The 13728-nt window shown below is 26.8% G+C and overlaps 2 protein-coding genes across 4 annotated transcripts in view; both read right to left on the bottom strand.

Moving 5' to 3' along the window:
• LOC145182656 (uncharacterized) overlaps window positions 1-10835 on the bottom strand; it is a 36130-nt gene extending 25295 nt beyond the window's left edge. The window contains exons 1-4 of one of the 3 annotated variants that reach the window (XM_090084085.1): window positions 10739-10835; window positions 10407-10485; window positions 9892-9961; window positions 6551-6667 (exon numbers count right to left, since the gene is read on the bottom strand). In XM_090084085.1, coding sequence (XP_089940211.1) covers window positions 6551-6667; window positions 9892-9961; window positions 10407-10453 — 234 coding nt within the window. In that variant the 5' untranslated portion in view covers window positions 10454-10485; window positions 10739-10835. Of the gene's footprint in view, window positions 1-6550; window positions 6668-9891; window positions 9962-10406; window positions 10486-10603; window positions 10713-10738 lie in introns of those variants that run through there. The other 2 variants (XM_090084084.1, XM_090084086.1) reach the window with 2 other exon arrangements.
• Window positions 10836-12582: 1747 nt separating this feature from the next.
• The window catches only part of LOC149890182 (uncharacterized), a 4183-nt gene continuing 3037 nt past the window's right edge, over window positions 12583-13728 (bottom strand). The window contains exon 3 of the mRNA XM_090086368.1: window positions 12583-13728. This exon is cut by the window's right edge and continues 175 nt beyond it. Coding sequence (XP_089942494.1) covers window positions 13468-13728 — 261 coding nt within the window. The 3' untranslated portion in view covers window positions 12583-13467.

A 13728-nucleotide genomic window follows, 5' to 3' on the forward strand; every position in this document is an offset into this window, starting at 1 on the left:
AAATCGTATCTTAATTTTTTTTTAACAAAAAGTTAAATGTACTTTAAAATGAGAGATTTTATTCTGCATTTTGTAAGTAATTAAAAAGTGATAAGAAATTTTCTGGTTTGATGAAGCGACTGCAGCCATTTAATAGAATGTTTATCTTATTCTTCTGTTATTAAAAACGATTTTAATTGCGGAGGTTGCATTTTTAAATGCGGACGATTAGCTTCTCTGTAAATGTTATTAAATGTTTTGCATTTTAAAAACTCTATCAATACGCTTAACATTTGGTATGCGTTTTATAATAAATAAGTTGCCGAAGCTTAAATGTACTTAACCCTTTATTAGTCGAATATTGAAAAAACTATTAAAAAAATTATTTAAATAATTTATTTTAATGAATATTACAACATCGAATAGAATAAGACAATCACAACATTGACTAGAATAAGAAAAATAAAGTTGGATTTATGTATAAATATCACTAAATTGATAATTTAAGGAACAGGAATCAATTAGAATCAATTCAAAGTTATTGTTGCCATATGGCAAGAGCATTATTTGAAATAGCAACTTGCGAAAGTCTAATATTCAGAAGTATTATTTGCGAAAGTTACTTTGACAATTTTAAATGCCTCTATATATTCGTTAAGAATAAAAATAATTACTAATTGTATATACCCTTTTGAAAAATTTTCCAGAAATATTTGAAATCTTTTGGTTAACAACCCTATTTCAAAGGCTGAAAATTGCAACATAGGAAAAATTATCCCAGATAAGTAATATCCATAAAATTGGATTATATTATACATTGCCTATAAATTATCAATTTCACATTAGTGATATATAGTATTGGAGCCAGCGAGAAGGGATGGTGGTGTTGGGGGTATGACACTCACTATCTATTACCAATATTTAGTTTGATCATTCGGCAAATTTAGATGTTATTATAATTAGTTAGCAAATCTCAGCAATCGAGTTATATATTTTTATACTCAGCAAGTATAATTTTTAATCGGCAAATATTTTTACGGCAGTTTTCAACTTACCACCTCCCCTCCTCCCCCTCCCCCGGCCATTTGTATTAGCGAATATACTTAGTCTCTAAATATTTAATTTCATATCAGCGATAAGAAGTGCCAACTTATTAACGCAAACTTCCATCATTTTTCTCCACAAACTTGTCATTTAATGTGAAAGCTTACATATGCAACACTATCATTACATTTATAATTAAAGCTTTATCAGTTTCTCATTTTTTCAACGTACGGACAAACAAGTACGGAATTGCACTTAAATTGGCTGGCGTTTTTAGGTTATGTTTGTTTCAATTTAACCCTTTATTGTTCACTATTCCAAAATTTCCAAAAGCTTCGCTTTCGGAAATAGCACTTGAGAAATGAGCGCTTTTGATAACGACGTTTCGATATCTGTGAAGGAAGTTTATTCGCCTAACTGCAAGAAATGTGAAAATAAAATATCTGTATATATCAAACTGTTTGTAATGAAATTTTATTTTCAGTATAGCAACTTTAAAGTTTTACTAGTTTGTTTTTCAAATAATGATCAAAAAATTTATTTCGAAAGGAAAATTTTCGATAAATCCACTTGACGAAAGGTCACTTACGGAAGAAAACTTTTGAAATTCGTCGTCATAAAAACAAGATTGAAATGTTCCATTAAATAAATCCGTTCAATGAACTAAGTAATTAAATGCTAATTACTCATAAGTGTTAATTATCGCGCATGCAAATTTTTGTGAAGATTTAACTGATATTTTCTTTTAACTGAGTCCTTTCTGTAGGTTCCGAAAATCTTCTTTCGAAATGAATCGGTTAGCAAGTTTCTTTTCGCTTGTCATTCTTGCGAAAATTTTATTTTTCGTATATAGCTTTACTAGCGGCGTGGGCAGGATTTTTTGATGTTTCAGATATGACACTTTTAGGCATTGTGCGAACTCCAAACTCAAGAATGTTGTTAAGTCAAATGAAAATGTTTCTCAAAAAAATCGCGGTGGTTAGATCGTGAGAACAAAAATACCCCAACAAGTTCGCTTTCCCAACCCCGAGTTAGACGTTCAATTAAACTCCGGAATGTTAATTAAACGTCTAAAGGGTGCCTTTTTTAGATTGGGTGTTTATAAACAGTTGCAACAACCGCATTAGTAGTTGTTTCAGAGCTGGGAAAAAATTCTAATAATCAAATTTGATTTAATGCGTTACGAATTTGATTTGACTGCCCCCTATGATCCATAATTGGGACATTCAACCGCCACAATAATGTGCCGTCGTGTGTGAAAATTTCATGGTATAGGTTATTCAGTTTTTAGTACTAAATCTTGTTTTAATCGACTAGTTTTAGTTAGACTAAAAAGTTAGTCGACTAATTTTAGTTACGCTAAAAAGTTAGTCGACTAAATTTAGTTAGACTAAAAATTAGTCGACTAATTTTAGTTACGCTAAAAAGTTAGTCGACTAATTTTAGTTAGACTAAAAAGTTAGCCGACTAAATTTAGTTAGACTAAAAAGTTAGTCGACTAATTTTAGTTACGCTTAAAAGTTAGTCGACTAATTTTAGTTAGACTAAAAAGTTAGTCGACTAAATTTAGTTAGACTAAAAAGTTAGTCGACTAATTTTAGTTAGACTAAAAAGTTAGTCGACTAAATTTAGTTAGACTAAAAAGTTAGTCGACTAATTTTAGTTAGACTAAAACTAACCTTAACTCCCATCCCTATAATTTATTACATAGAACACATTTAGCAGCTGTGCTCAGACATTTTTTAAAAAAGTTGTTTTTTGGACATGTCTAATATATATATATATATATATATATATATATATATATATATATATATATATATATATATATATATATATATATATATATATATATATATATATATATATATATATATATATATATATATATATATATATATATATATATATATAATATACATACATACATACATACATAAATACATACATACATACATACATACATACATACATACATACATACATACATACATACATACATACATACATACATACATACATACATACATACATACATTACATACATTACATACATACATACATACATTCAGAAACAATTTCAGAAATGTTGCATTATTCTGATATCAAAAATGTTTTGGAATGTGTTATTAGGAGGAACATAAACACTTTTTTACTGATTTTTGAACAACACTAGCTTGGTCAGTTTGTGTTGAACTCGTGCCCCATGTATGTAACTTGTTGCACATGGTAAGACATAGTGTAAGCACAAATCCTAATAAGCAATATTAGGATTATGACTACTTAAAGTTGCTGTGGCTTTACCACTAATTAAACATTTATCTTGTAATTCATTGATCAGTTTTTTGTTGAGTCTGTGCTTTTGTTACACATCTGATACATTTTTTCTGTAACTTATATGCATCTAATACAAGAGACAATTTCTTATTGACAGTTTGCAGATTGTCTGAACCAGTTTTGATGCAATCTCCTAAGCGCAATCTTTTATTTGTACTAATCACTTTTTCTTCAAAAGTATTCTCCACAGTTCAATCTCAAATTTTTTCTTCTCTAATAAGTTTATATAAATAAGTTTTTTAGAATTCTTTCAGTGGGTGCTTTCTGAATATTATGTGTGACTGGTTTTAAATGTTCTGGAAATTTAAAAATTGTTGGTATTGCATCAGATTTTAGATATTTTCTCAAACAGAAATAAGATGCTTTGCTTTCATTAAAGCAATCTTTAAAAAAATGATCTGAGCAAAGATAACTTGCTGAAGAGGGAACAAAATTCTTTTGCTCTGTTTCAAGAACTCATGCTGCTCTTTTTTCTGGATTTACAGGAAATCTATTTAAGAATGCATAGCTAAGATTCATTATACATACTGTGCTTAACTTTTAAAATCTACATAATAAAATTATAATGAATCTTTAAGAACAAAATGTTTAAACTGTATACAAACTATTTTCTTACCTATGAAAATTTCTTGAAACCCCTTTAACAGATCTAGCTGTACATCCAAAAGCACTGCACAAATTAACCATTTTAAAACTAACACCAAATCTTGAAATATATAGTACATAAACATATATGTATAATTTAGATAAATATATTATACATAAATATAGATGTATACTTTTATATTCAATGTTAGTATTCTAAAAACTCCATACAAATTTTACATCATACAACCATATAGAAGATATTATTCATGGCATAACATTTTGATAAAATTATTATTTGCATTGCAAAACTTTTTTTCGCATTTAAAAATCTTTTCACTTAGGATCAACTTGAATAAACTTGTCTTGTTTTATGAACTATTTGCATTGAAATTACTGTTTCAAATGCTAATTATTTGCAACTGAAATTAAAATATATATTAATCATTTATGACTTAAATATATATTAACCAAATGGCTTCAAAATAGCTTTACAAACAATTCAAAGCAAAATATAAAACTAAAAAATGTGAATGTATGCAATATATACGCTGTTTAAACTGCATTTTTCTGCCTCACTCAAGATCATCATGGCAAAATCAGCATGGTTTCAATTACTTCTGCCTATGTCGTTTCCAGTATTTTATATATATATGGTTTTCTCAGAAATTTAGCATATTTTAAATAGATAAAAGGCAGAATTAACAGGAACTTTGGTCATCTTTGCTCTCAATGGAAAGTTTAACCAATTCTTTTAAACAGCTGATGCTACAGGAGTTTTTTGGTCAAGTAATATCCATGTCCATGTTCATCCATGTTCATACATTTTCATACATTTTCGATTAGGTTCAAATCAGGCAAATAAGCTTGCCACTAGAGCTGGCCATTAAAGAACTCAAATGTTTTGTTTAAATCAAGCGGCTATTATTTTAACTCCATGGCATGAGGTCTTTTCTTGCTGAAAGGTCCATTTAGGTTCTTTGCCAAAAAAAATGTTTTATTCAGAATAAACAGTTCTTAAGCATTTCTATATATCTATGTTAATTTATTAGCCTCCTCTTTCTTTTTAATCATGTCAAAAGAAACTCCCTATAAACCTTTCAATTATGGTGTCTTCGGTATGATTCATCAACAAATAACTTTTTTTCCCCGTAATTAGTTATTCTAGAGATTTCTTTGGAAAATTTTAATCATTTTATTTGATCTGGTTGTTATAGCAATTATTTACTTTTTGAGACCAAAAAATATTAATTTTCAAGTAGCAGATTAACTTGGCCATCCATCTTGCTCTAAGGAACACCCCTGATGAATTAATATGCAATTAATATTTCTTGCTTCTCTATCTCCAAGAAAAATTAACAAACTTAATAGTTCTTTGTAATCCCTTAGTTATTAGTAACTGATTTTTAATAATCACACAGAGTTCTGTGCAATTGGGTCCTGATCATATTTTACCTTGTGACAAATACTTTTCTTTAAATTAATTCTACATAAAATGTCAAAAACTTACTTATTAAATGACAACTTTGAACTAATAATTCTTTCTGAACATGCTCCTGTTAATCTATCTTGCTATTAGTTGCCATTATTTAGGTAATTAACTTCAAAAATAAAAATATTACATCATATGTATATTGTATAGTAATTAATTTACTAAAGACAAAACTAAATATAACAAAATGCTTTTGATTTGATATGGCAAAACAGAAAACAATATATGAATTATGAAATACGTAAAACTTTTGACTTTTAATTTGAGATATATTTTAATTCAATAGATGTGATTGTTAAGGTTAACTGGTGTAATTTTGACAATTTTCGTTAAGAAAACTCAAAGAACACATAAAACTTGTTATTTGTTTAAAATGTGGTTTTGATAGGAGTACAGTTTTCAGTTTTGACTACAAGTGCACCATCTTGCTGAATGATTGTGTTATTTCATGAAATATTTCTGGTAATTGGATAATGTTGTAAACTTGCTTAATTTGAACTTCAGCAAAGCTTCTGTTTCAGGTTCTTAACAAACTAATGCATTTTTGTTATAACGCTGCATATTTTCATCAGTCTTACTTAATGTGATACCAAAACAATTAAAAGTAGTTTGCACATCAAGTTTGCAAATAATTGCTATTTTGTAAGATCTCTCATGTAGAATAGCTACACAAAGATTGATAACTATGTGTCCCACGCCTAGAGGAACATTGATATATTGCTTAAGGCTATCTATAAATGGTATGTAAATGCAATCCAAAAAATAAAAAAACATCATGATTTAATTTCTAATGTTTTTTTTTTTGCATGATAACTTTTTCAAATATAAGTCAAAGTTATCCCAGATTAACCTTATGCAATGCTTATTTTTAATGCAAAACAAATTCATTTTAAACATGAAATATTGACATTTGTAATTTGTTATCTAAAATATGAAACTATCAATCAAACCATTTATAACTTTTTGAAAATTACTTGTCAATGTGAAGTGAAACAAAACAAAATACTCAGAGTTGTATATTAAAAAAAAAACTTTTTAACATATTTGCTTGAGATCCTAATACACACATACCATACTTAAATTGAAACATCTAATATAATAAACTTTACATACAACATCCTGTCCAGAATAATTTGAAGAACTTTCATCACATGACCAATAGCAATAATCAAAGAAAAAGTCTTTAACATTATCTTTTCCCGCTTCATCATTTTCAACACAAGTACCATCCTAAGTATTTTATATATATATATATATATATATATATATATATATATATATATATATATATATATATATATATATATATATATATATATATATATATATATACATTTAGCTAAAAATAACTATTTAGCTAAAAAAATTTTGTAACAGAATTTTATAAATTTTTATATATAAAAAAACAAGAGCACAATATAACTATTAAATTGCTTTTACAAAAACAACTAAATTTAAACAAATTGAATTAATTTGAAGAAACTTTATAAAAATTTAAAACAGCCTCCTTTTGCTTTTATGCATAATTAGATGCAAAGAGGCATGGATCCCATTGAACTCATGTAATAATCTTTTGGCAACTCCATCCAAATCTCTGATAGCTGTTGTTTAAGATTTTTAACTAAAGTTATCTAATATTTTGCAGTTTTCCATTAATCCAGCTCCATACATACTTAATAGGATTTAAATATGGCAGCTGAGCACACCAAGGAATAATTTTTTAACATCTCTCATGAAACCATTGTTGAATGAGCTGTTGTGCCATCTTGCTAAATTATCCAATTTTTGCTTCTTCCATTAAATTATTTAGCCAAATGTTTTAAACTCTTTTCTAGAGAATTTTTGAAAAATGACATTTTTGTCTCTTTCACTTAACTTTGGAGGTCTACCAGACCTAGAAGAATCTTTGAGAGCCTCAGTTTCTTCAAAATTTTTTGCTGTATTTTGAAGGCAGCCCTCTGAAACACAACTTAATTTTGCTAAAGCAACATTTGACTGGTTTCCTTATTTTTTAAACAAACAATTCGGCATTTAGCACTCTCAGGGATACCTTTCTAGCCCATTTGGTCAAAAATTTACCTGATCAAATTTGGCATTAATTATTTCAAAAATTATTTAATATTTAATGAAAATTTTTATGGTGGGGCAGTATAATTCATAAGTAATAGATATTATCTTTTTGAAAAGAAACAAAAATCAAATAGATTTAAAAAAATCAAAAATAACAATATTCTTTTAAACTAAATGGTCATTTATTTACAAATAAAAAAAGAAGGTCATTAATTGGTTAATTATCATTAGAAGAGAGGTAAGTGTTGTACATGTACCAAAGTGACTCTAACTAATAGAAAAAAGAAAAAAAAGATTTAAAAAAAAGTCTTTTGCTTTGACAATTTTATTATTGAAAAACTAAACCAACATTATAAAAAATAAAAAATTATAAAAAATTTGCTCTTGTATAAACTTTCTGGACAAACTATATATGTATTCTATTAACAATAAATATAAATATATAATAATAATAATAATAATAATAATAATAATAATAATAATAATAATAATAATAATAATAATAATAATAATGATAATAATAACAATAATAATAATAATAATAATAATAATAATAATAATAATAATAATAATAATAATAATAATAATAATAATAAATAATAGTAAATAATAATAAATAATAATAATAATAATAATAATAATAATAATAATAATAATAATAAAAAGAAGAAGAAGGATGATGATGATGATGATGATGATGATGATGATGATGATGATGATGATGATGATGATGATGATGATGATGATGATGATGATGATGATGATGATGATGATGATTATCTTATAAATATATATATATATGATATACTCCAGAAATAAGTGACATTTTTGCAGATCATCTTTAAAATAAATTTTGCTGTTATTATATATATTTTATTTTGGCTGTTACAATATATATTAGGGTACATCCAAAGCTTTAATATCAAAGAAACTTGTCTTAGGGGCTGTTTATATGGACAAAGGCTAGCCTGTTTGCTGAGATCTCAGTAAAAAGCAGTGAGATCTCACTTGCCGGGCTAGCTCTCTTATTCATATAAACGCAAAATAAAGTTAAGTTGAGATAAGGATGGTGTTGAGATCTTGGTAAACAGGCTAGCCCTGCAAACGAGCTAGCCCGCTTTTCATATAAACAGCCCTTTAGATTGTTCCAGTGGTTGAAAATAGTACTTCTACAAATTTTAATCAAAATTTAATTTAATTTAGAGGGCTAACCTAATTAACTTTTCATACCAGGACACAGTGAATTGTCTGCAACAAGCTAGCTAGACAGGATTTGATTTTTGTAGATGTGATCTAGGATTTGATTTTTATGTATGTGATCAATAATATTTTTGTGCTTTATTGATTAGTTATGCATTTTTTAATTATTTGAAAGCTTTGAGGAATTTTTATATTAAAAAAAAAAAAAATACTGATTAACATAAATGCATTAAAATAAAAAATAAATACTTAATTCAACATGTAAACTTTATAATAAAATACACGCAACAACTATCAACGGATGAAGTGTTGTAATATTTCCAATCTAACAAATCAGATTAGGAATATTACAACTAATCATCTAATGATAGCTGGTGTGCATGTAATATTGGATTCTAAGTAATCTTCTTTGTCAAAAAAATTTTTACTTCAAATCCGATGTGGTAGTATTAAAGGCAAAACAATTCAGAACATCTAAAGGTAATTTCTTGATTCTCTTACTTGTCAATACTCTCTGTGAATTGATGTCAGGATAGGATGTTACCAAAACAAATTTATAATTGTGAAAATCGTGTGATTTTTTTTCTGGAACAAGAATTTTGTGCAAAGTAACAGGCATTTAGCACTACAGATATATATTTAAACAACGAGTTTTGTTTTTAGAACAAAGCTTTTGAAATTTGATTAAACTATTATCATTGAACATTTTAATGAGATTAATGTCCAATACTGTAATCTTACCAACTCCGGCTTCATAAAGAGCCTTCAAGCTGCATTTTCATCATTTTTATTTCCTAAGCCAGGTTTTGGTTTGTCTACAACAAGCCCTATAAAATTAAACTTTTGCTTGATTTCTTCTAAACATTGTTGTATACTAGATTTATCTTCATCACTTTTAACTTTTTTTATGTTAAAGTGATACCCAATGTGTAACAAATACTTAAAAAAAACAAAAACAAATCCATCCATGCAAAGTAGACGAGCATTATGGGATTCACACCACATATGTAACATTTTTGTTGATGTGTGTTAGTTAAAAAATTACAAACTTTTCTACCTACTATTAGGAGTATAATGTTGGAATAAGTTAATACTTCTAATAATTAATTTTATTGAAAGCATTTTATAAAGGTAAATTTTTTTACTAAAATTGAACTAAAACTTAAAATACAAGATATCCAAACCTTAGAGCTAATAATGGATGTTCGATTATTTTCCATGTGTATAATGCATTTTGCATCCATGTTCTTCTCTCTGAAAAATTACAACTAAAAACATTTACTTTAGAACTCAATATTTAATATCTACAGTTAAATATAGTGGTGTTTTACAAATAATGCTATAAAGTTCCTGTAAAGAATATTGTTTGTATGAAAGATTGTGTGGATTACAGAGTTAGAGATGAGGAGCAAAAGTAATACAGAAGATAGAAGTTGAAGTTTCTGCATCCTTTGGTAAAATCTAAAAAGTTATTTTTTTATATAACTTAAACTTTTTATGTAGTAACGTAAGTTAAAAAAGAACATGCTAGAAGGTGAAAACAATCTTTTAAAACTATATAATTTTTAAAAGTTAATATGTATGAGTATAAGAATACATATACACATACATACATACATGCATACATACATACATACATACATACATACATACATACATACATACATACATACATAAAAGAAAACAGAAGAAATCAAACCGTTGATTAAATGGTCGTACACGCACTGCTACTTTTATAGAAGCCATTTATAAAGAGGTTTCTTAATTTTACCTTATTTCTAGTAAAGAAATACAATATTTATTAGAAAAATATATCTACAAAAGTTGAATAGATGTTATAAATTACATTGTACTAGTAACGTATACTATCTATCTAGGTATATATTTGTTACCTACAGTTATAATGTATTCACTTAGTATGTAGCTGGCTGATTTTTCTCATAATCAGATATGATTACAAAAATTTTTTCTTATTTCATTCAATAAATTTAATAATATCTAAATAAACTTTATTAAGCTAAAAAAAACAACCTGTAATCTAGTATATCCAACTGTTTCTTTTTTAAACAAGTGTTTCAACTTGTTTCATGTATTCTTAAGATGATTAATATACAACTTTATAAATCATAAAATATATTCAACATTATGTATGCATAAAATGATAATTACTTATCATCATATATATTTATGTTAAATACAAACATTTGTGTTAAATTTATGTATCCAAAAAAAAATTTTAACGCATATCACACTTTAGAGAACAAACTGACCCCTTTATCTATTTTGTAAACAATAGGCTCAATAACGGTTATTGATAAAAATATGTCGTAACAAGAAGGAAAGTTATAATCTTAAGCGAGAATAATTTACGCTAAAATTGTTTATTTTTAAAACTGCGACGCATTCGCGTAGATATTTTTATGAGATTGTCTGCATAAAAACTCTTCAAGTTTCTAACAACTGATTTTTTTTTAATTTTTAATTGACAAAAATTTCTTTTCATTTCATAACTTTTATCGTTGGGGCATTTTCTCAAGTTAGAATAAACGAATAGATTGAGGATTTTAGCTAGAAGTCAACTCTGTGAACTTGTTAAGAAAGTGAAACACAAAATTCAAGTTGTCAAAATAATTTATTGAAAGAAATCGGGTTTTAAATGTTGAGATGGTTCTCAAAAACATCAGGTTCCACGACATTTTCAATTTCTATAGTAATTAAATACAAAGCAATAAATACTTATTATTATTTTATTATCTAAACAACTAATGACCTAAAAATACCATTTTATTGGTTTTTACAAACAGATTTTGAAAGTCTTTCGCAAGAAATAACACGATTAAACAGACTTCCTTTTGTTTAAAAAGTTTTCACAACAAAAATATATTTGTGAACAATTTTTAAACAAATGAAATTGATTCTTATGGATTTTTCAACAAAAACTGTTAAGTAAGTTTTTACAACCACGGTTAGCCATACTTACAGCATGGGCAAAAAGATTAAAAGTGAAGTTATGTTGACTGAAAGAAAATAAAACAGCTGTAACCGAAGAGGAACAAGGCGGGAGAACAAAAAGTACTACTGAGGTGCAAATTTACCACCTCTGCTAATCTAATTCCAGTTAAATTTACTTTGGGATTTATTATATTAAAATGCACACATGTTAAAGTTAAAAAATGATTTTTCTTTTAAAATTCCATATATTCAAACGTGAAAAAATGGTAAGTGGTACGACTTCTCTTTTTAATACCATCTTTTCACTCAGCACACCGAAAACCTATTATTAATAATTATTAATAATAGGTTTTTTTAATTGGGCAAAATTATTAATAACGTTTTTTTTTCTAAGTCAACAAAAAAAACTGCGTGCCAATTTTTTTCAACATATTTAACTTTAGCTTGTAATTTTTTTTTGATCCCTTTTTATGGTAGTTTCAAAACTATTTTTCGTAGCATTGTTCTGGTTTATTGATATCTAAATATTCAAGTATTCACTTTTAAGTATTAGCAATAGTCAATTTCAAATTAAATACTAATGTTTTGCAGACCAATATTTCGAATTATATGCTGTTTTTTCAGACCATTATTTGTAGAGTTGAGTTTAATTTTGCAAGATGTTTTGAATATGGCTTTTTATCTAGAATTCTTCATGGATCTACAATGTGTTTTAGGTTTAACTCAATTGTTAATAATACTAAAATGTATTTGGTATGTAACAATATGGATGTCTATACTAACTTCACTTTGATGTTTTGATTTTTTTTTAAAGAGTTTGTAATTAACTTATAATATAATAGCTTTTACATTTACGTTACATTGTTTCTAATGTTCAAACCTTTTAAAAACAGTAGATTGATTCCTAATTTCAAAAAATATACTTTTCTTTAATTCTATATTGTTTTTGTTTATTTATTTTTCAGAATACATACAACTTAATATATAACAACAAAAGCTGTAAAATTGAGAATAATCTACTTGTGCTATTGTTTGTGACGACTCATTTGAGAAGTCATAATATTTGATTTATCACTTGGAGAAGTCAGAATGTTTGATTTGTCACTTGGAAAAGTCAGGATGTTTAATTTGTCATTTGTAATAGCTCTTTCCACAATTGATTGAAATCAATATGATCAGACTCAGGTTCTGATCAGAATCTTCCAAATGAACAATGTCCTTCAATAAGTTCAAGGAATTGGATAGGATAAGTAGATACATGAATTTTAGGAGTCACTTATTCCACAACCGTTTTAATTCAATTCGCCATTATTATAAACAAAGTCTTGGAAAATTTCTTATCGCCTCCAATTCAAAGATATTTTTACTGAAAGTGCCAGAAGCTAATAATAAAAAACAATCAGCGATTAAACTTGGTCTGCATCTTTGTGCAGAATCTATTGAAAGTACAATTAAATGTAAGGCTCCCTCGATTTCTTAATATCGAAACTTAGCCATCTGAACCGAAAATAGCGTTTACACAGTATCAGAGTGGTGCGTTTAATTGGATCTACTTTATTAGGTTTAAATATATTTTTTGACACAAAATGACCCATTCATTTGTCAGTTATTAAATCTTTTAAAAGACTTTAACTTAAAAACCATAAGGTTAAATTCCTTAATAAATCCAGCCAAAAGATAAATTAGTCTACAACTTCAATACCAATGTATTGAGAAAGTTTAAGTAACTTGATCAGAAACATTAACAAAAGAAATGATTTTCACAAATAATAAACAATCATGTTGAGAAAGTTTTGTCAGTCACTAATTCATTGCCTTGCAGACATATATGAATTAAGATCATCATCCAAACTGTTAAGATTGATAGGTGGTCCTCTGCGATCACGATTTCCGCGGCGAGATTGAAAACCACTGTTTTTAAAATTTCCTTCTTTAAATTTACCACCTCGTTTATAAACCCCAAGGTTGGCTCCATTTCCAAAACCAATTCTATTTCTAATGTTTTTTTTTGTTGCAGGATTACCTAATCGATCTTTAATACTTGACTTAATTTTTGATTTATCTAATCT

The sequence above is a fragment of the Hydra viridissima genome, unplaced genomic scaffold (assembly GCF_058129835.1).
Source record: "Hydra viridissima isolate aposymbiotic clone 2 unplaced genomic scaffold, HvirCarnegie_v1 scaffold_4, whole genome shotgun sequence".
In the NCBI taxonomy this organism is placed as follows: Eukaryota; Metazoa; Cnidaria; class Hydrozoa; order Anthoathecata; family Hydridae; genus Hydra; species Hydra viridissima.